This window comes from Gallinula chloropus (assembly GCF_964237585.1).
Source record: "Gallinula chloropus genome assembly, chromosome: 31".
NCBI classification, from domain to species: Eukaryota; Metazoa; Chordata; class Aves; order Gruiformes; family Rallidae; genus Gallinula; species Gallinula chloropus.
Window position 1 is genome coordinate 378,754 of NC_140116.1, and position 21,341 is coordinate 400,094.

The 21,341-nt window shown below is 63.1% G+C and overlaps 3 protein-coding genes across 3 annotated transcripts in view; 2 read left to right on the top strand and 1 right to left on the bottom strand.

Moving 5' to 3' along the window:
* The first annotated feature begins 1,645 nt into the window (after positions 1-1,645).
* Positions 1,646-4,954, top strand: KRT18 (keratin 18). The gene is made up of 7 exons (XM_084277316.1): positions 1,646-2,211; positions 2,764-2,846; positions 3,156-3,312; positions 3,396-3,560; positions 3,993-4,118; positions 4,237-4,460; positions 4,742-4,954. The coding sequence occupies exons 1-7, from the start codon at positions 1,777-1,779 to the stop codon at positions 4,854-4,856; spliced, it is 1,305 nt and encodes a 434-aa protein (XP_084133442.1). The 5' UTR covers positions 1,646-1,776; the 3' UTR covers positions 4,857-4,954.
* Positions 4,955-6,004: 1,050 nt separating this feature from the next.
* EIF4B (eukaryotic translation initiation factor 4B) lies at positions 6,005-15,510 on the top strand. Its single transcript, XM_084277301.1, has 15 exons — positions 6,005-6,026; positions 10,074-10,211; positions 10,827-11,035; positions 11,782-11,898; positions 12,165-12,219; positions 12,594-12,737; positions 13,193-13,303; positions 13,409-13,588; positions 13,686-13,920; positions 14,012-14,130; positions 14,232-14,445; positions 14,615-14,682; positions 14,810-14,897; positions 15,029-15,101; positions 15,281-15,510. The coding sequence occupies exons 1-15, from the start codon at positions 6,014-6,016 to the stop codon at positions 15,356-15,358; spliced, it is 1,842 nt and encodes a 613-aa protein (XP_084133427.1). The 5' UTR covers positions 6,005-6,013; the 3' UTR covers positions 15,359-15,510.
* A 3,995-nt stretch (positions 15,511-19,505) lies between these two features.
* Positions 19,506-21,341, bottom strand: part of DIP2B (disco interacting protein 2 homolog B) — a gene marked incomplete at its 5' end in the record, with an annotated part of 54,530 nt that continues 52,694 nt past the window's right edge. Inside the window, 2 exons of the mRNA XM_084277297.1 lie at positions 19,506-20,168; positions 20,629-20,752. Of these exons, the coding sequence (XP_084133423.1) occupies positions 19,916-20,168; positions 20,629-20,752 (377 nt within the window). The 3' untranslated portion in view covers positions 19,506-19,915. The remainder of the gene's footprint in view (positions 20,169-20,628; positions 20,753-21,341) is intronic.

Genomic DNA, 21,341 nt, shown 5'->3' on the forward strand with positions numbered 1-21,341 from the left:
GCCTCCTCCAAAGCGGAGCAGAGAGGCGTGGGGGGTCTTGGGGAGCCCCATGAGCACCCCTTGGCCAAACACTGCCGGGTGCCACCATGTCACACACCCCTGGGGCCCCAGGGTGGGCACGGTGGGGACCCTAGGGGGAGACACACACCATTGGGAGCCCAGGGTGGGACCCCCCCCCACCCCGCCAGCCCAGGTGCGTCTGACACCTCGGGGACCCCCAGCCCAGCTCCAGCCGGGGCTGCTCCTGCGCCTCCATTTCCTCATCCCCTCGCCTCCTCCTCCTCCTCCTCCCGGCCTGGGGCCACCACCGGCACCCTCAAAGGAGCCGAAATGGCGCAGGTTTGGCAGAGGAACAAGCTCAAGGCTGGCGATGGCGTGGGGCCAGCCTGGCCCAGGGCTGGGAACGGGCTGGGAATGGGGCAGGAATGGGGCAATACAGGGCGAGAATGGGACAGGAATGGGGGGAATGGGGCAAACTGGGGCTGAGTGAGGTGGGAGTGGGGCTGGCGGCCCAAAGGGGACAGATGGACAGGGGAATGGGGCAGAGACGGCACCGCTGGGACATTCCCGATCCCAATGTCTGGAGTTAGAGGCGGCAGCGGGGCGATGCCAAGATGCCCCCCCACCCCACCCCCATCCTCCCCCTCCCTGCCCTGACTCACACTTTTATGTCCTGGCCAGAGCAAACACGGGCAGGGCCAGGAGCCCAGCGTGGGACGGGGGTGGGAGGCTGCAGGGAGCCCCCCCACACCCCTCCCTGCTCCCACGCGTGTCACCCCCCCTCCCCCGCAGGGGTGACCCGCTCCCACCCGCAGCCCCCCCCCGGACACCCCGCGAAGGGCATCGCTGCCCTTCCCAACCCCGGGGCTGAGCGGGGACGTGTCCTGCCCCACACCCCCCCGAGCCCCCCGCGGCTGCAGCCCCCCCTCCCCAGCACAGAGCGCCGATGCTCTCAGATAACGCTGGAATGCGGCTCTGTGCTCCCCCCACCCACAAGTGATGCTCCAGCCCCTAAATCAGCCGCGGGAGGTGATAAGGGTCTGGCGGGGGGTGGTGTAGGGGAAATCCCGGGGGGCTGGGGCTGCTACCGGGGGAGAGGCCCCGGGCGAGGGGGCTGAGCCCCACTGGTGGGGTGTCCCTGGGTTGGGGGTGCAGGCGGGCAGGCCCGGCTGCCCCGGGGCAGGAGGGTGGGATGGGATGGCCGGGCCCCCCCTTCCCGGGCCCGGGGGAGGGGAAGAGGCCAGGCAGGATTCCTGCAGCCGGTTGGGCAGGGCGAGCCCCTCCGAGCCACGCGGGGACTGTTCCCACGGGGGACCCCCACGCCCCCAGTGCTGGGGTCTCTGCCCGGGAGCCCCAGGAAATGGGTGGTGGGGGTCCCACTGCACCCAGAGATGCTGGGGTGGGGGGGTGTATCAATGGGGTGATGGTGTGCGACAGTGGGGAGAGCTGGAGCTCTGGGGTACCCTGACATGTGTGGGGCTGAGCAGCCCCTCTGCCCTGCGCCCCACCTGCACCCCCCAGGTTAAGGGGCTGAGCCCTGTGGCTGCACCCTGCACCCCCCCCCAGTCCCTCAGCCTGTCCCAGAACAAAAGCCTTGGGCAGGATCCAGCCCCACCTTCCCGGCGCGGAGGCCCGGAGCGGGGCCCTGGGGAGGTGCCGCGGGGCCGCTCCCCCCTTCCTGCCTCTCCCTGGCTATAAATCCTGCGCATCCGTCCGTCCGTCCGTCCGTCCGTCCAGCTCCGTCGCCGCTCCCACACCTCTGCTTTCACCCTCACCATGAGCTTCTCCCGCAGCACCGTCTACACCAGCTCCCACCGCTCCGGTGTCGCCCCCGGCATCGGCTCCAGCCGCCGCTTCGCCCCCCTGAGCAGCGCGGCCAGTGTCTACGCCGGGGCCGGGGGCTCGGGCTCCCGCATCTCCGTCACCCGCACCACCAACCTGACCAGCGGCTACGGGGGCGGCTACGGGGGCGGCTATGGGGGCGGCTACGGGGGCAACATGCTCCTCACGGGTGCTGGTATGGTGGCCAACGAGAAGGAGACGATGCAGGACCTCAACGACCGTCTGGCCACCTACCTGGAGAAGGTCCGGAGCCTGGAGCAGGAGAACCGCAGGCTGGAGGTCCAGATCCGGGACTTCATGGCCAAGAAAGGTCCCAGCACCCGGGACTGGAGCAACTACTGGGAGGTCATCGAGGACCTGCGGGACAAGGTGGGGTCCCCAGGGGATGGGGGGGCGGGTGGTGTCCCCGAGGCTGGTGTCCCCGTTGGGTTAAGCATTAACCCTGAGGGTGGTGGGGCTGGGTGCACTTTGCAGTGGGGGGTCAGGGCCGTGCGGCCCCGGGGGCTTTACGGGGGCGGGGGGCAACTGGGAGATGGGGACACGACCAGCTGTGACCAAGGGCGTGGGGTGAGGCGGTGTCAGGGGGGTTCCAACGCCGCCTTCGTTAGGCAAACGAGCCCCACGGCACCCCCAGCACCACGTTCTCGGCCAGACTCAAGGTCACGCAGGACCCAGACACCTGGGCCCCCCCCAAGCAAACCCCATCCCTGCCCCCACCCTGGTTTATTGCTGCTTTTCCGGGGTGAGGTGTGTCCCCCCCGCCGCGGAAGCCGGGGCAGCTGCCAGGCTGCACCTGCCTGGGTGACGTGGGTGGTGGCGCGGGCGGGTGGCAGCGGGGGGGCGGGGGTTGGTCCTTGCGCCCCGGTGACGCTGTCGATGTGTGTGCGTGTGGCATCGTGCCGTGTCCTGTGTCCCCCCCAGATCTTCGACGTGACAGTGGAGAACGCCCGCACGGTGCTGCAGATCGACAACGCGCGGCTGGCGGCTGATGACTTCAGGGTCAAGTGAGGGATGGGACGGGGATGGGGTTGGGACAAGGACAAGGATGGGGATGGAAATGGGGATGAGGAGAAGATGGAAACGGGAGTGGAAACAAGGACAAGATGGAGAGAGGGACAAGGACAGGGATGGAGATGGGGTGGGGGCGGCAGTAGGGGTATGACAGGGATAAGGACAGAGATTGAGACAAGGCTGAGGATGAGGAGAGGGGTAGGATGGGCTCAGGGGAGGGCTGGAGGTGGAAAGGAGGGTGGGGATGGGGACAGGGCTGGGGACACGGCCAGGACCGGAGCCACTCAGCGCCCTGTTCCTAGGTACGAGGCAGAGCTGGCCATTCGTCTCTCGGTGGAGAACGACATCGCAGGGCTGCGCAAGGTCATCGATGACACCAACATGGCCCGGATGCAGCTGGAGGGGGAGATTGAGTCCCTCAAGGAGGAGCTCATCTTCATGAAGAAGAACCATGAGGAGGTGAGGGTCAATCTGCAGGGGCGTGGAGGGGTTCTGGGGCCAGTGGGGACCCCACACTGAGGCCAGCCCCTCGTTGCCTGCAGGAGGTAAAGAGTCTCCAGGCCCAGGTCTCCGAGTCAGCGTTGACGGTGGAGGTGGACGCGCCCAAGTCGCAGGACCTGGGCAAGATCATGGCGGAGATCCGGGCGCAGTACGACGCCCTGGCCCAGAAGAACCTGGAGGACCTGGAGAAGCAATGGGGGCGGCAGGTGGGTCTGCTCCCCCACCCAAACTTGCACCATGGGGGGCTCCAGTGGTCCCCAGACAACTGGGGTGACAGCCCAGGGGGTGTCTTCCTGGGGGACATCAAGATAAGGGGGGGGGGGGGAGCAGGGGCATCCCCCATCAAAATGGGAAGGTCATCTGAGGGTCCTCACCCAAGGGGGGGCAGGGAATTCATCTGGGGTTCCCCAGTCTGACATCGGGGTGTTCCCCAGAGGCACCCCTTCAGGGGGTCTTGACCCACTGGGGTTCTGGCCCAGCACTGGGGACATTCCTGGAGGACCCCCATATCATGTGGGACCCCAGTCCTTGGAGTTGCTCTTCCTGGGAGAGTGTCACTCTCCGTGGGTTGGGGTGCCCATGCTGGGCTGGGCCAAGGCATTGACCCCCCCACGCCACATATGTGTGTCCCCCCAAAGATCACCGAGAGCACCATCGAGATCACACAGAGCAGCAAGGACATCGACACAGCCCGCAGCACCGTGGTGGACCTGCGCCGCTCTGTGCAGACCCTGGAGATCGACCTGGAGTCCCTCCGCAACCAGGTGCCCTTCCCCCACCCCAAACACCCCAAAACCCACCCAACAAACTCCCAGCACCCACCCCCGCGGGGCCGTCGAGCTGCCCGGGGTGCTGAGCGGCCCTCGGCGTGGTGCTCCGCAGAGAGCCGGCCTGGAAGCCAACCTGCTGGAGGTGGAGAACCGCTACGGGGTGCAGATGGAGCAGCTCAACGGGCTGATCCTGCGGGCCGAGGCCGACCTGCTGCAAGTGCGCAACGAGCTGCAGCGCCAGGCCGAGGAGTACCAGGCCCTGCTCAACGTCAAGAGCAAGCTGGAGGCCGAGATCACGACCTACCGGCAGCTGCTGGAAGGGGGGGAGGAGTTCAGGTAGAGGGGCCGGGCTGGGGGGGCAGCGGGAGCTTCTAACGAGGGGGTGACATGGGGGGGGGGGGTTGTTCTGGGTCTGTCGGGTGGGGTTGGGGTGGGAAGGGGACGGCGGCAGCACCCAGCTGGGATGGGTCCTGGGTGGGGGCGTGGGTTGTCCGGGTCCCATCGTCAAGGATGCTCCGGCTCCGTCATCTCTCAGTTCCGTGGGGTGACGCTAGGGAAGAGGGGGACACCCCAGGGTGCTCCCCCGCCCCCTCAGCCACCCCCTCCCCGCCCTGCAGCCTGCAGGATGCCCTGGAGAAGGAGACCACCGCCACCACGCAGAGGACCACGCAGAGGGTGGTGGACGGCAAGGTGGTGACGGAGACGAAGGAGGTGAAGGTGCGGACGTACTGAGCCAGCGGAGGGGCCCGTCCGGCCCCCAGCACACTGGGGGGGTCACGCTGACACCCCCCGCCCCCCAAATAAAATGGCAGTTTCTTTCCCCCTGGGGAGATGTTGTGTCCCGGTGTCGTCTTCTGCTGGGGGAGGGAAACAGGGTTGGGGCTGCGGGGAGGCTGCACCAGAAGGAAACTGAGGCACGGGAGGGACAGACAGACGGACAGGTGGGTTGATGCTGACGGGTGGGTGGATCGATGGATCCGGAGGGAGGGATGGGTCGGTCAGTGGGTGGGACAGACAGACACGCAGATGGACAGCCAGGGGGATGGATAGACAGACAGACCTGTGGAGGGGTGGGTGCAAGGAGAGGGTGCGGGAGGTGTGGCAGATGGACGGACAGAAGGACAAGCGGACAGACCGACACCCCCCCCCCGTAGCAGTGCCAACGAGACCAGGGCCAGCCAGCTGCTGACCCCACCGCCGCCCCCGTCCCCGGGGACACCTCCCTAAACACCCCTCAGGCCGGGGGCCCAGGAAGCATCTCCCACCCCCCAAAAGCAGCTGAGGGACCCCTCCATACCCCCGGGGGGGGCTTGCACAGGGGCTGAGCGTGGGGAGGGGGGTCTGCGGGCACGGGAGCTGGCGGGGCACGGGGTGCGGGTGCCTTGCACGGGGGGATGGTGCGTTGTACAAGGGGCACGGCGCTTCAGGGCTGCCGGTGCAGTGCCCGGGGGTGTCGGTGCAGTGCCCGGGGGTGCCGGTGCAGTGCCCGGGGGTGTCATTGCGCTGCCCGGGGGTGTCACTGCTGTCCCCGGGGGTGCCGGTGCAGTGCCCGGGGGTGTCACTGCAGTGCCCGGGGGTGTCGGTGCAGTGCCCGGGGGTGTCACTGCTGTCCCCGGGGGTGTCACTGCAGTCCCCGGGGGTGTCAGCGCAGTGCCCGGGGGTGTCAGTGCAGTCCCCTGGGGTGTCACTGCTGTCCCCGGGGGTGTCACTGCTGTCCCCGGGGGTGCCGTTGCGCTGCCCGGGCGCCCCCACACGATCGCGGCGCGGGCGGCTCCGCCAAGCGCAGAATCAGCCTCTCCCCGCCCGGCCCCGCCTCCGGGAGGGGCGGGCCGTACGTAGTCACGTGACGGCGCCATCCGGGTCCTTTGCCTTCTCTGCCTCTTCCCAACATGGCGGCCTCAGGTGAGCGCTGCGCGGTGGCGGCGGCGTCCGGCGGCCTCGGCGGGACGCGGCCGGCGCCGATAGGTTTCCGCCTGCCCGCGCCGGGCACTGTCGCTCCCCGGGGGGAGCGGGAGGGAGAGGGGCCCGGCGGTAGCAGCGGGGGGTCGCGGGACCGGAGGGGGGGGGGGTGGCGGCGAAGGACCGGGCCCCTTCCCCCCGCAGCGTGTCGTCCTCCGCGCGCCGCCGCCTCCCCCGCCCGCCTCCTATTGGCGGGGGGGCGCGCGCTGCCGCGGTGATTGACGTGCGGCGGCGGCGGCGGCGGGGGGAGGCGGCGTGTGCGGGAAGCCAGATGGAACCTTCGGCCGCGTCACTGCGCAGGCGCGGAGCGGCCCGGGCCGGGGCGGGGGGGGGGGGCGCAGGGCAGGGCCGCACCCACGTGGGTGCGCGGCGCGCACGCGGCCGGTACCGGGCCGGGGCGGGGGGGGCGGGGGGTGGTCCCGGGGCCCGTCCCGGCTCCCTCCTCCCGCCGCCGCGTACCCTTGAGTCTCCTCGCGGCCTCCGGGCAGCGCGCTGTGGGGGGAAGCGGCGCGTCTCTTGGCCCGGCGGCGCCGTGCGGGCCCATCCCCCGCCGCCCCGGGGGGGCCGGTCCCGCCGCCGCTTCCGGGGGTTGTTCCCCGTAAGATGGTGGCCGGGCAGCGCTCGGCGCGGGCGGGAGCGGGGCAGCCGTCCGCAGGGGCGGCCCTTCCCCTTCCCCTTCCCGCACCCCCGCCGGGCCTTTTTTCACCCTTTTTTCCCCCAAAAATTCCCGCGCCCCCGCTGAGAAACTCACCGCATCCCCCCCCCCCCGCGGCCCCCGGGACCGAGCGGCTCTTCCCGGCGCCATTTGAAGCCCGGGCGGGGGAATGCGGGGATTCCTCGCTTTCCCCTCGAGCATCTGTGGGGAGGGGCCGCAGGAATCCTTCCCTCGCCCCCTCATCCTTGGGGGACACGCAGGAATCCTTCCCTTGCCCCAGAACCCCTCTGCCGTTCCCCAGCCGCTGTTCCCCTGGCTGCTGACCTGGCGCCGGTGGACGCCGGCCCGGCCGGGCTCTGGCACGCAGGGGAAACCTTAAACCGGGGCCGAGAGCTGGAGCCGGGGCCGCAGTGGGCAAGGACGATGCCGCCTGCCTGCTGCCAGAAAGAGAGGGCTTTGTCGGGGCTCTGCAGCTGTGGCCATGCCGAAGAGCCCCCCCCCCGTGCTTTGGGGTGCAGGGGTGATGCTGGCAGCCTCGGCTCTCCCCGTAGCATGGGGCAGGCATCACCCCCCTGTGCGCTTTGAGCCTGATCAGCCCCAGGGAGTGGCTGGGGCCCAGTTTGGTGCTGCAGTGGGGACTCGGAGCTATGGGGGAGGCTTTTGGGCGTGGGTCACAGCTGCAGGACCCTCCTCAGGGTTCCACACGCCTCATCTGGTGTCAGAACCGTGCGCGGAGGCCGACAGCCCCAGGGCTTTGCTGGGTGGGGGGAGACGTGCCCCTCAGCAGGGCAGACCCAGCAGGAAGGGGCTGGTTTTGCCCAGCGTCACGTCACTGCCCCGCGACAGCGGCTGCTTCGTGCTGTCAGCTCCAGCTCGGGCCCTCGGGAGCGGATCCAGCGCCATTTGGGATGCGGTTTCGGCGCGGTGGGGAGGGTGAGATGCTGCCCAGCCTCCCTGGGGAGCAGCGCTCGTCTCCAGCATCAGACTGTTTCTCCTTGGGTGTTTTCCAGGCGGTCGCCTCTGCTGCCGCTCTCCCAGCGCTTCTATCCAGGGCTGACGTCATCTTTCCATGAGTTTCCCCTGGCAAAGGGAGCTTGAGCCATTCCAGAGGGCTGGCCGGCTCTGTGGCCTTTCCCTCCGGGTGGAGGGGAGGGTTTGCTGTCCTGAAAGCCAGTGACAAAACGTGAGGGGACCCAGAGCTGGTTGCGGTTGGTGGTGAAACCCAGGGGGCCTGGCAGCGGCTGTAGCTTGTCACCCTCCTGGATACAGCTGCTGCTGCTGCGTTGGGGGGCTGGAAGGTGTCACCCCTGAGATCAGGCGCTTCTCAGCTGGATGGGATGGGGTCCTCAGGGCGCTGCCCGCTTCTGATGGGGGAACTTTCCACTCGTGGGCACAGCCCAGGCAGCTCCGTGGTGGGTGGGGGGAACGGAGGGATGGGAGCGGGACCGGAGAACACGTCTGAGGGAGAAGCTGGCCAAGCTGCAGGATAAAGGGTCATTTTTAGGTTCAACACTTCTCTCCGTCCCTTCTGGGGTCTGGACAGATGTTGGGAACAAAGATCTGGCAAGAATGTTGGAGAAGGGGAGCTCCCAGCATCCTTGGAGCTCCCAGGAGCAAGTCTGGGGAGGCAGGACGGCTCCCTCTTCCCTGCACCCGGCGGAGAGGGCAGGGACCGGTTTGATGCTGCCTTAAAACCCCGACTGAGACTGAGGTGGGGACAGTGGGACCCAAGAAATGAAGATTTGGGGGTGCTGGAAGCAGGACTGAGGCCTGGTGTCACCTTTGATCCGTATCTGGAGCCTCTGTCCCTCTTATTTCCCGTCTGGAAAACCCCATCAGCCGTTACCTGGATGCCGGTGCCGGGAGCTGTGCGGAGGGGCCGGTCTGCGCGCTGTCTGGGGAGCAGGGGCGCAGTCCCTGGGCTCCCAGCTCTGCCAGGCAGGCCTTGGCTAATTAAGAGACAGCAAATGAGGGGCCTGCACACTCCTGCCTGTCATTTCTGTCTCCGTTAAGGCTGCTGCGACGCTGCAGTTCCCTTATCACACCCCGGGCCAGCAGCCTGGGCAGAGGTGATCTGCCTGGGGTCCAGCAGCCCGAAGTTCATTGTTCCTTAACGAAGATCAGAGCACGTGCTTTCCAAGGCAGTTACCAGTTCTGTGTTGCTGTGGTGTCATTTAAAGCAGGCCAGTGTGTCTCTCTTGCCTTAAAACCCCTGGGAAGGGGCTACTCCAAGTCTCTGGGGGGTGCCAGGCCCCCTCACCCCTCCCAGTGCTCTGCCCAGGAATGTTTTTGCAGGTAAATGGGTGTTTTTGCAGGTGAAGGGGTGTTTTTGCAGGTGAAGGTGATACTTTTGCAGGTGAAGGAGCCATCAGCCCCATGCTCTGGGTGATGGTTCCTCAGGGGGCAGCAATTCCTTCCGCAAGGAGGACAAGGGGGGCAGAAAGCTGAGTTTTGCAGGCTGCATCCTAACCCACCTTCCTAAAACCAGCCCGGCTCTCCCGGCGCCCCGGGGGGTGTCGCAGCCCCTCACAACACCCGGCTGTGTCAGGAGACAGAGAAGCCTCTGGGAATAAACCCTCCCTGGCCACTCGCAGCTCCGGAGCTGGGAATAACCCCAGTCCCAAACTGGAGGAGTCTGGGAGATGTGAAAGTGTCAGTGGGGCCGGCGGCTGCTGGGTCCCAGCGGCTGTAGGGTCACTTTGCTGCGGCTGTGGGGTCACCGTGCCGTGCTCTGGCTGTAGGGTCACTGTGCCGTGCTCCGCTGTGGAATGGGCTGTAGGGTCACCTTGCAGTGCTCCGGCTGTGGGATCGGCTGTGGGGTGACCGTGCCGTGCTCTGGCTGTGGGATCGGCTGTGGGGTGACCGTGCCGTGCTCTGGCTGTGGGATCAGCTGTGGGGTGACCATGCCGTGCTCTGGCTGTGGGATCAGCTGTGGGGTGACCATGCCGTGCTCTGGCTGTGGGATCAGCTGTGGGGTGACCGTGCCGTGCTCCCGCACACCCCTTGCTTGCGGGCTGGGTGGAAGTGGGGTGGCCGCTCCCTCAGCTGCCTCCTCCCCTGAGCTGAGCGGCCCCAGGGAGGTCTGTGGGTGGGCTGACCCCGGAGATGTGGAGCATGAGGGTGCTTTGGGGGATGGAGCCCTGGGTTCCTGCTGTGCTGCGTGTGTGGCTGTTGCCCCTTTGGAAAGGGCAGGTGAATGGGGAGGGGGTGGGCAGCACCCCCTCAGTCACTCCCATCGCCTCTGCGGGCCAGTGGCCTCTCCCCTTCCCCCCTGCCCAAACCAGGCTGTTCCCACCCGTTGCTCACTCCCATCTCACCCCCTTCTCCCCCAACAGCGAAGAAGAAGAACAAGAAGGGCAAGACCCTGACTCTGACGGACTTTCTGGCAGAGGATGGTGGCGGCGGCGGCGGCCCCACCTACATCCCCAAACCCGTCAGCTGGGCCGACGAGACAGACGACCTGGAAGGAGACGGTACAGTCACTGCCCAGCCACAGGCCCAGAACACCCCGCGGCCTCCGAGCAGGAACCGTGCTGCCCCCGGCTTCCTCCTGCGCTCTGCGGCACGAGGGGGCACTTTGCAGACAGACCCTTCCCCTGCTGCGGGGTGGGGGGACACAGAAAGGGGTGGGAAGTGTAATGTCACCACGCTGCTGCTTCGGTTGTACCCGTGAACAGGCGGTGACCTGCAGCGACACACCCAAACATTGAGACATTTGCTGATTGTTTCTTTTTTCCTGGGAAGTAATTAAGCTGGAGAAGGAGCTCCAGAGAGTTCTCCTTAGCACCTGAGACTGGGGGGTGGGGATTGGCACCCATGGGGGGGGTAGAAATGGGGTAACAGAGTGTTTCGTGGGTGTGACCCCGCGGCAGAGCGGAGGGTGGGCACTGGAGCCCAGCTGCTTTTCCATGAGAGGGGCTGCGATCCAAACGGGTTAATCCCAGGGAGGTTTAATGGAGGAATTCCAGGGCGTCAGCGTGCAGCTCCTCAGCCGTGAGGCAGCGCCCTGCAGCTGGGGTGATGGTGTTGGCAACAACCTGTCTCAGCTGGGTGGGGTTTTGGGTGATTTGCCCTTTTCCTCTCTCCAGTTTCAACCACTTGGCACAGTAATGATGATGACGTGTACCGGGCCCCTCCGATCGACCGCTCCATCCTGCCCACCGCCCCGCGGGCGGCTCGGGAACCCAACATAGACAGAAGCCGCCTCCCGAAATCCCCCCCCTACACGGCCTTTCTGGGAAACCTGCCCTATGACGTGACGGAAGAGTCCATCAAGGACTTCTTCAGAGGGCTCAACGTGAGTAGCGGCCGGGAGCGTGGGCTGGGCAGGTGGCAGGGGCTTTATGTCCCAGGGTTTTGGGTGCTGTGATCCCTGTCCGCTCTGCGCTGGCTGCCTGGGCTGGTTCCTGCTTTGCCATGGATCAGCCAAGGCAGCTCCCAGCTCCTGGAGTTGTACGGCTGTGACCAGAGCTGGCTGTGACCAGAGCTGGCTGTGACCAGAGCTGGCTGTGAGCGATGGTTTCCAGGCAGCCGCGGCTGTTGGGTTGCTGGGTCTCTGCTGAGTTGCTGGCAAATGGCTGTTGCCACTGTTCAGCTGGGATGGTGACGGGGTGAGAACCCTCTTAGAGCAGGTGGCTGGTGTTTCTCCTCTTGAGCCACGTGAAGAGAGGAGCTTGGGCTGGACCTCAGGGTGATTTAGGGGATGCCAAGGGATGGCTGCTGTTGGCTTGAGGGGTTGGAGCCTTGTTCATGGTGCTGTCCTGGCCCCTTGATCCCTCCCCGCTGCAGCCACCAGCGATGTGCAGTTGGGATTCTTGGCGGGGCCGAATTCTTCCCTCCAGACAGGAGTCGGTGCCGCTTTTGGTGGGAACCTGATGGGTGTTTGAAGGGAAAGGGGGGGTTGAACCCCTTCTTGTCTGTGAGAGGATTGATTCTGTGCCCACATAGCAACGAGCTGCCTGGCCTCACATGTCACTTGCCCATCTGATGAACGTTGGGAAGCAGGAGTCCTAATGAGAGCTTCTCTCTCCTTCCCCACCACAGATAAGTGCTGTACGTTTGCCGCGGGAGCCGACCAATCCAGAGAGGTTGAAAGGTTTTGGTTATGCTGAGTTTGAAGACATAGACTCCTTGTTCCAGGCTCTGAGCCTCAATGAAGAGGTGAGTCCAGGCCCTGACAGAGCAGGAGCCCCCCCGTCCCCCCCAAGTCGTCCCCCCCAGCAGATCAGGCACGTTCTCCTGTGGCACTGAGTGCAGGAGGCGCATTAAGCATCTTGTGCAGTGCATCTGTCCCTGCCCAGGAGTGGTTTAAATGGGGGAGGAAGAGCTTTTTAATGCCATCAGCCCCGGTGTTGTACGAGCTGCCTGCTCTGTGCTGGGGCTGTTGGACTTGGGGCCGTGGGGCTGACTTCTCGCTGCTGTTTCAGTCTCTAGGGAACAGAAGGATACGAGTGGATGTTGCAGATCAAGCTCAGGATAAAGGTGAGCTCACCAGCCCCCCGCGCACCCACTGGCTCAGGAGCCGCGTCCTGCGCCGGGTCGGTGATCACCCTGGCTGAGGACAGACAAATCTCTGTCCTCATGACCTGAATCGCCAGGTCTGAGTCTTGCTCTGGGCCAGGCCACAGGTGTAGCTCCCTCCTGCGTGGCTGGAGGGCCTGGCTGGGATGTTTTCCCTGCCTGTACCTACCGAACGTGCCCGTTCCCCCCGTGCCCTTGTCCCTGTCCCGCTGACTGGCTCAGCTCCTGCTGACACACAGGGGTGAACTGGGCCGGGTTGGGTTGTGCTCTCACTGCTCACCCCTGACAGCCGCTCTCTGCCCTGCCAAGCTGAGATCCCCTCCTTTCCCTGGCAGACCGGGACGATCGCTGCTTCGGCAGGGACCGAGATCGCTTCCGTGACTCGGAGAGGTTCGAGAGCGACTGGAGGGCCCGTCCTGCCGCCACCGATAGCTTTGATGACTACCCACCCCGCAGGGGCGACGACAGCTTCGGAGACAGTGAGTAGGCAGAGCAAGACCCTGTTCCTGCAGCGGGCTGGGGCTCCCTCTGCTCCGCCCCGACACGCACGACTCCTGCGGGACTTGGTGGTTGTTTCGAGTCTGTAGCCCAGATCCAAACCCACCACCTCTGTCCAGATAGACAGTTCTTCCTCCTTTCCATTGTTTCCCCCCAAAAAATCAGCATTAGGGGGACACCCAGGTGGGCTTTATGCTGCTCTGTATTATGGGATGCCGGCAGAGTGGCCACCCAGAGCTTATTTCCTTGGGCAGTGACTCTGTCTGGAGAACAGGAGTGGGATGTTGCTGCTTCGCTGTGGGATTTGTGACTCTCCCGCAGTGACGAGCGCAGGAAGAGCCTTGCCCGTGTCTGTTACTGGAGCATTGAGGCTGAAACGATGTGCCAGGTCCCTTCATGTTGGATTAACACCCCTGCCCTGTTCTCCTGCCTCCAGGGTATCGGGATCGCTACGACGATCGGTACCGTGATGGTCCACGGAGGGATATGGACCGCGGCTTCGGGGGCAGGGATCGCTACGATGACCGCAGCAGAGACTACGACCGAGGTGCGCCCATCCCCAAGGCCCGCTGGGTGACGCTGGGCTCGGTTCCTGCTCTGCACGCTGGGAGGGAACGGGACTCAGGGGAAGCGGTTTCCTTTCCTTCTGCAGGCTACGACTCCAGGATAGGCAGCGGCAGGAGGGCCTTCGGCAGCGGCTATCGCCGGGATGACGACTACCGAGGGGGCAGCGACCGCTACGAGGACCGTTACGACCGGCGGGACGACAGGATGGACAGGTGGAGCTCACGGGACGACTACGGCCGGGATGATTTCCGCCGAGAGGACAGAGGTGATGGCTGAGGGGCGGCGGGGGTGGGATCTGACCTCCCCTGGGGCCCTGCAGGGTGGGATTTGTGCTCACTTGCAGTGTGTCTGTTACCCCCCAGGTCCCACTCAGAGGCCGAAGCTGAACCTGAAGCCTCGGAGTGCGCCCAAGGAGGAGGAGACCTCTGTGGCCCCGGCGCCCCAGTCCAGCCGGGCTGCCTCCATCTTCGGGGGGGCCAAACCGGTGGACACGGCTGCCAGGGAGCGGGAGGTGGAAGAGCGGCTACAGAAGGAGCAAGAGAAGCTGCAGCGCCAGCTGGAGGATGATAAGAGGATAGAGAGACGACCCCGAGAGAGGTGGGCCGGGCTTCCCGGGGTGCTCTGAACCCCCTCACTAACCCCCGTCCCTCCCCGAGCACCCAGACCAACCCTCTTCCCTCTGGCACAGGCATCCCAGCTGGCGAAGCGAAGAGAACCAGGAGCGATCGCGGACGGGGAGCGAGTCCTCGCAGACCGGCACCTCGGGGCCCCCTGGCACCTCTGTGGGAACCGGCCCAACGGGCAGGAGTAAGGAGCAGAGTGAGGTGGCCCCAGGGGAGCTCCAGCTTGTCCCCTGTCCCCCCACTTGCAGCTTAACAGGTGCCGTTTGTTTGCATCCTCCCCTGCAGCCACGCGAAGGAGGGAGAGCGAGAAGTCTCTGGAGAACGAAACGTTCACCAAAGAGGACGATGCCCCTTCTCCCACCTCCAAGCCCAAGGAGGAGAAGCAGCCCCTGAAGGTGATGCCTGCGCCCCCGCCCAAGGAGAACGCCTGGGTGAAGCGGAGCAGCAACCCCCCTGCCCGCTCGCAGAGCTCGGACTCAGAGCAGCACTCTCCTACGAGGTCAGTGCTGGCTGGGGTGACCCATCATCTCCCTCGAGATCTCCCAGAGGCCTGGCAGCTGTCAAAGGATCCAAGGATCCCACCCCCTGGGGCAGTGAACAGCTCCGTGGCCTCGGTGTCTCCTCCTTGAGCTCTCCATGATGTTCATTTTTGATTTCCCCCCCTCCAGCGCCAGCCAGTCGGCACCGAACCTGCCAGTGGAGGATGGGGCACCCCCAAAAAACACCCACAGGAAAGGTGAGCCTCCCCTTTTGCCGTGAGCCACTCCCAGCTTGGCGACTCGAACCTGCAGAACCTTCCCCCCATGGTGGGGCAGGGCTGAGGCCGTTCCCAGCCCGTGGTCACGGTGTTTCCCCCCCTCCAGGAGACGAGAACAAACCTGACGGGGGCCGGGAGAGCAGTTCCAAGGCGCGAAGCGGGAGCTCGGGCCATGGCCCAGGGGATTCGGACAGGTGAGGGTGCCCGAGGGGTCTGCGTGGTGCCCCCTCTGTGCTCGGCCCCAGCGTGGGGCTCATCCCCCCTTCCCCAGCCCTTGCCTGTCCCTGAGGCGCGTTGTCATCGGCCCAGCCTCTGGTTCTTGCAGGAAAGAGAGCCGGAAGGATCACGACTCGCGACCTGCGTCTGAGCCAAAGAAACTTGATGAGAACCCACCCTCTGTAAGACCTCGGGGGGGGCAGCTGGGGGCAGCGGGAGCACTGGGGGGGCAAGGCCTGGGCTTGGCTCCCAGCAGCACAGCTGTTCTCTCTGCTGGGGGAGGGGGAGTTTGGGTCGGTTTGGGGCTCTTTTCCTCCCCCTGGGGATGATGTTGAGGTGTGACCACCCCCTCCCCCCACAGTTCAGCCACGCCAGCAAGTACGCGGCCCTGTCCGTGGATGGCGAAGATGATGGCGACGAGGAAGAGTGCGCCGAATAGAAACCTCCGGGCTCGTGCGCCGCACCCCCCCAACCAGCTGCCACCCTGGGATCATTTGGAGAATTAAAAGAGAGAAAAAAATACAAAAAAACCCACAAAACCGACAAAAACCCAACCTCTATCCAGAGCCACAAATAAAACCTAAAACTCCACAGCCCCTGAGCGCCTCCTTCGCCTTTGAACCAGAACCCTCAGGCCCCCCCCGAGGCTCCTGTGCTCACCTCGCGCAGGGGGGTCCCCATCGCGCTGCTGGGCAGCCAGAAGTGGAGGAGCTGGGGCTGGGGGCACGAGGGGGCTTGGGCTGGGGGCACCATCCTCCTCCCCCCCTCCAGGGGTGTTTCCCGGTCTGGGAATCAACGTGGCCCTACCGGCCCCCTGGCCGGGGCTCTTTTCCTCCTGGCAGTGACCAAAAGTGGGGGGAGGGGGTGGTGTGGGTGGGAAGCACCGTCCCTGTGACGCTTTTGGGGACATCCAGCCCCCCCCGGAACTCCAGCACATCCCCCCCTCCTTGGGTGTGTGTGGGGGGTTTGGTCCTGTCCTGAGCCAGTTCCGCTTTTCCCGCTAAAGGAACCTGTAAAAACTCCTGAATAATGACGGGGAAGCGCCGCGGGGCCCGGAGCCCCCCCCGCCCCCCCCGGGAGCCGCTCCCAGGCGCCGGCAGTGCGCAGACGTGACGTCACCCTAAACGGTGACGTGTCATCTCCGCGACTTCGGTTCCGGCGCGTCCGCCCCGGAAAGCGGCTCCGGGCGCGGTGACCCCGCGGGGCCGGTTCCGCCGCCACACGCGGCCCGTCCGGTTACCGCACCGCGGGCGGGGCGGGAGCTGCTCGGCCCCGCTCCCCTAACGCTGCTGACGCCGTTTCCCCGCCCCGTCACCCCGGCGTCGGCCCGGGGGAGACCGGGTCCTCCTCCCGCTCCGCCCCGGGCTCTTGGTCCCTCGGCTCTTACCGGGGGTACGCGGGAGGGGGCAGGGAGGGAGCGGCCGTTTCCATCGCTGCGCAAACTCCCCTCACGGCCACAAATCCCCGAATCCAGCTCGACATGAAGCCCAACCCATCCCGCCCCCCAGCCGGACACGGGGCCCGGGCCGTTTACACGGCGGGGGGAGACCCCAGGAACACGTTCCCCGTGCTTGTTCCGCGTTCTCCCTGCGCTCCCGACACCCTTCGCAGACCCAGCGCAGGACGAGGGCAGCCAGCGATCAGGCATCAATATTTATTAACACAAGACAAAGGAAACACAATCAATGCGTTAATGGGACACTGTCCAGCCAGGTGTTAAATTTAAAAACTTAGAGCTAATCTAACTTTAAATAAATAAAAACTTTATACATAATTACATGATGCTGTATCTGACTGTGACGATGGAAAACAGAAATTAAAGAAAACCCTGCGCCTGTACTGGGGGTAAAACCTCTCTCTGCTCTTTAGAACCTTCTCTTCAGGGTCGTTAGCACGACACATCTTAATTACAGTTATTTAAATCCGAAACGCAGCGCAAACTGGAACAAAACAAGATGTGGAATTACCTGTACCCCCCACGTTTCGCTCCGGGAATGTTCATCACCAGCAAATACTTTAGTTCCAGGTGTCTGGAATGCCGAGTTTGGCTCGGAACCCGAGGGCTACCACAGGAAACGATTCGCCTCCTGCAACTGCGAAGCCCAACCGGAGACGGGAGAGTCGCATCCTGGGACCCGACCCTGGATTCGGTGGCTGCAGAACAGCTCCCGACTCTGGACCTGACCCAGCCCCACCAGTTCTCTGAAGTTCAGTTCATCTCTGGCCGAAGTGACGGAGCAGCCGCTGCAAAGCGAAAGGGCGGCAGTTTCTGCGCCCTCCCACCACCCCAAATCACCATGTACCAGCCTGGAAGAACCAACCGACCCCAAGCGCAGCGAGGGGAGCAGCGACGGGCACGCAGCACTTAGTGCTGTACAGCCGGTTACCTCACAGGGACGTTGTGAGGATCAGGAAACATCCCCATCGGCAGCTGAGGAAAGCGGAGCAGTGAAGTGACCCGTGGAAGGTCCTGTGACAAGTATAAGAGCTGGAAATTGGGGCTTCCAGACTCAGGGCTCTGCGTTTCCCACCCCCCTCTCCAGCTTTTCCCTGTGCCAAACACAGACAGAAGCACCCAAAGTCAAAACCAGCCAGCTGCTGCCCGGCGCTTACTGGGAGGGAGATGGGAACATTATTGTGGGGCTGGAAACCTGCAGTTCTCTGACATGGAACTTGCCAGAACAAAGAGGACACCGTAAACTTGCAGAAGACAAAACCCAAACCATAAGAAGCTACTGACACTGATGCAAATAAAAACCAAGGAAACCGAAATAAATCCAAATGATCCAGTTGGTTAAAAACCACCGTTCCAGCGAGTGGCCCCGCTGCACCCTGGGAAGCTTCACACACGTTCCTTCTCCCCAAAGAATCGCAACTGAAAGTCCTAAACCTGGACTTGAAAAATCCACTTTGAGGGACAAAAAGTGTTTGGGGAAACAATTTATCTGAAGCTTCAAGGAAGAAAAAGGTCAACAGGGAAGTGAAGCTGCACCACGCGTCGTGCCGCTGCACGAGACAACGTAGAGGGGAGAGTCGAGTGACGCAGAACACGTTCAGGAAAGAAACAGCGACACAGAACATGGACTAGGGAGACTCTGGTGGCTGAAAGGGGGAACAACCTTGGTGCGCTTCACCCCGAAGCAGTGCCCCTGGCTCAGCTGTCCTGCCCTCTGCACGTCCTCAGAGTCCAGCCAGTGCCCTGGGGAGCAGCTCCCACACCCCGGGGCAGCGCTGGGGGAGCTCCTGCTGCTGCTGATACAGAAACAGTTCAGAAACGGTTTTTCCCCTGGAAACCAAAGTGTCCACAAAGAACCCTTAACATCCAGCCCTGCCAGAGTGACTCCTGATTCCTCCATCTACTCACCCACCAAATATTACTCTTTCTCTCAAAACCAGCATCCCAAACTTCCCATCTGAACATCACTCCTCCCGTCTCCAGTGAAGAACAAACAGAGTGTGTTGGTTTCCAAGGACAGACCCTGCTCTGCCCACAGACACGCCGGGATCTGCTCTGGGAACCTCTCAGCAGCTCCGATCTCACCCACAGACCTTCCAACCACCATGGGGGAACCAACCCGCAGTGTTTTCTGTGCCAGGCTCCAAACCCAGCCCGGCGCAGTGTCCGCTGGGGACTCTCATTGCTTATTTGCTTCCCACTCATAGGAATTTAATTGGTCTTAAAAGATTATTAGGGGAAATAAAGGTAGTTCTGAGTCAAAGGAACTCCATCTCTCCCTCCTAAGCAGTAAGAGCTCAGCCCTGCTGCTCTGAGGCTTCTGTTTATGTTCAGGAAAGCGGACGCAGGGTTTGGAGAGCTGGGACACCTGGGGGGGGTTTCCTCACAGTTACTTAACGATGGGGTTTGTTTACTTGATTTGTGCCTCCACCTGTAAAATAAAAATCCCGTTCACCTTAAACCCCACCAGCATCTACTCCCAAGTGCTTTGAGAACTGGGATGTGGCCACCCAGGTGACACCTATTTACAGGGTTTCCTGCTTTAGCAGGAGGGAGCTGAACGAACGACCGAAATCGCACAACCAGCAGCTTGAAGCGTGTGGGACTGAGGGGTTCCAAGGACGGGGAGCGCAAGGGCTGGGGCAGCGGCTGGTGCTGAGCGTTCTGGACTCACCCTGTGATTTTCTGCCCGATTCCACGTCACGGTTTCAGCTCAGCCTCTCCCAAAGATGGGTTTGAACTCAGAAGTTTCTATGTGCTAAGAGATGGTTCTGGCCAGCAAGAGGAGGGAGACACAGCCCCGCCCCCCCCCCCCCCGAAACCAGGGGCCCAGCGAGGCCGCGTGTGTCACGTGTGGGGTCTAACCAAGAGTAAGTCTGCACAAGAGTTACTCCTCCTTTTCAATTCCTACCTTCAGCTGTCATTATCCAAGTTAATTCTCTTATCTAAGTGAATTATGTATAATAATATTTACATATTTAAAATATAGGCAAAATTCTTCTTTAAATTCAAGAAATCTCTCTGGGAATCAGTGACTCTGGTTTGGTCATGGCACAACGTTAGGTGGTCCCAGGGCACGGAGAGCGACAGTGCGGACGCAAGGACAGGAGACAGTCGGGAACTGCAGAGCTCTGATGACCCTTTGTTTTCTTAATAGTTTCTCATCTCAACTAAACAAACCCTCCCCTCAGAGAATCCTAACCCGGGGTTAGAGAAAAATACAAATATATTTACACTGGGTGAAAAAGGTAACGCTACTGTAAAGGCCTTGGAACCCCACAGCTCACACACCCGCCGACCCTCCCATAAAGCTCGTGCTGTCAGTAAACTGTTAGAGGTGCCCTGTGTCCGCTGCCACGTTCCCCTTTGTCCGGTTAACGAGCCCTCACGGGATGAGATGAAGGGAACGCGGCAGCGAGCGTCGCATCAAGTATTAGTAATGTTCACCAGCTTTACTCCTACCGCTCCCCTCTGGCAGTTAGTGGTCCCGCAGAGTTGCTGGACATCCCAGAATCACCCCCCCACCCCACCCCATCCACGTTACATGTTATAAGCTACGTATATGGGGTCTAACTGATCGGCCAGGAAGCTGTCGCGGAGATGCATCCGCTGTTTCTCTCCTCTGGAATTGATGGGAATGACTCCGGGATCAACCACCACCACCACGCCCACGATCAGGTAATGCTCCTCCAGGACCACGTTGGTAACGAGAGGAACCAAATCCAGGGCCTCCTGCTCGCAGCCACACAGCTCCACCACCACCACCAGCAAGTTGGTCCACGTGAACACAGCGCTGGAAACGAAGAAGATGAAACAAAACCCCCAGTGAGAAGCCCGGAGATTCCCACAAGAACCACAGGTCAGGATTCTTTACCCTCAGATGGAGCTTCCCAGCCGCTCCCGGCTGCCCTGCCAAGCGAGGGAACCCCCAGACCCAGTCGGGACACACTGGAGCCACAAGCGTACCCCTCTGTGCTACCCAAAGCTGCCCCAGTGCCACTCTGCCCCCCAGCTCCAATCTAAACATCCCTTTACACCGGGAAATCCTCCCTTCTATTTTGAAAGGATCGTTCTTCCAGGCTCCTGAGCTGGTGAGCCCGGTGCTACCCGATCTACGGCTGGGAAACCGGGCACACGACTCAGCAACACAACAAGGAGTCCGAACTGGCATCGCTGGTTTGGGGTTCCCTATCAAACCCCAGATCTCCACACAGACACCACCACGGTTCAGGCGGGTTGGGCAGAGCTCTCACCATTCAGCGATGCTTCTGTGTGTCCGGGACACGGAGGTCTCGATGTCGATGGGGTGGTAGCGCAACCCCCTCAGCTCCAGAGTTTCATCCAGCGCTCCGACAACATACAGCGCGTCGTGGCGCTCTGGGGAGAGATGGAAAGGGAGAGTGTGTGTCCCACGTGTGTCCCATGAGAACAGAGTGTGACAGGCAGGAAATGGAACTCAGGGGAAACAAAAGCAGCTCTCGTCTGGATACGAGGATCAGGACTGATCCTGCACAGCACGGAAGAAAACTCTGCACTTCAAAGAGAAACTAACTGAAATGATCCCAGGGCTGGAGCCCCTCTCCTGTGAGGCCAGGCTGGGAGAGTTGGGGTGGTTCAGTCTGGAAAGAGAAGACTCTGGGTAGCCTTATGGGACCTTCCAATCCCTGAAGTCCCTGTAGGAAAGCTGGGGAATAACTGCTCCCAAGGGCATGGAGCAACAGGACAAGGGGGGGTGGTTTAAACTGGAAAAGGGGAGATTTAGGTTGGGTGTTAGGGAAAAGTTCTTCACTTTGAGGGTGGTGGGACACTGGCACAGGGTGCCCAGAGAGGTTGGGGAGGCCCCATCCCTGGAGACGTCCCAGGTCAGGCTGGATGGGGCTCTGAGCACCCTGCTCTAGTGAAGATGTCCCTGCTCGCTGCAGGGTGGGACTGGATGGGCTCTGAAGGTCCCTTCCAGCCTGACACA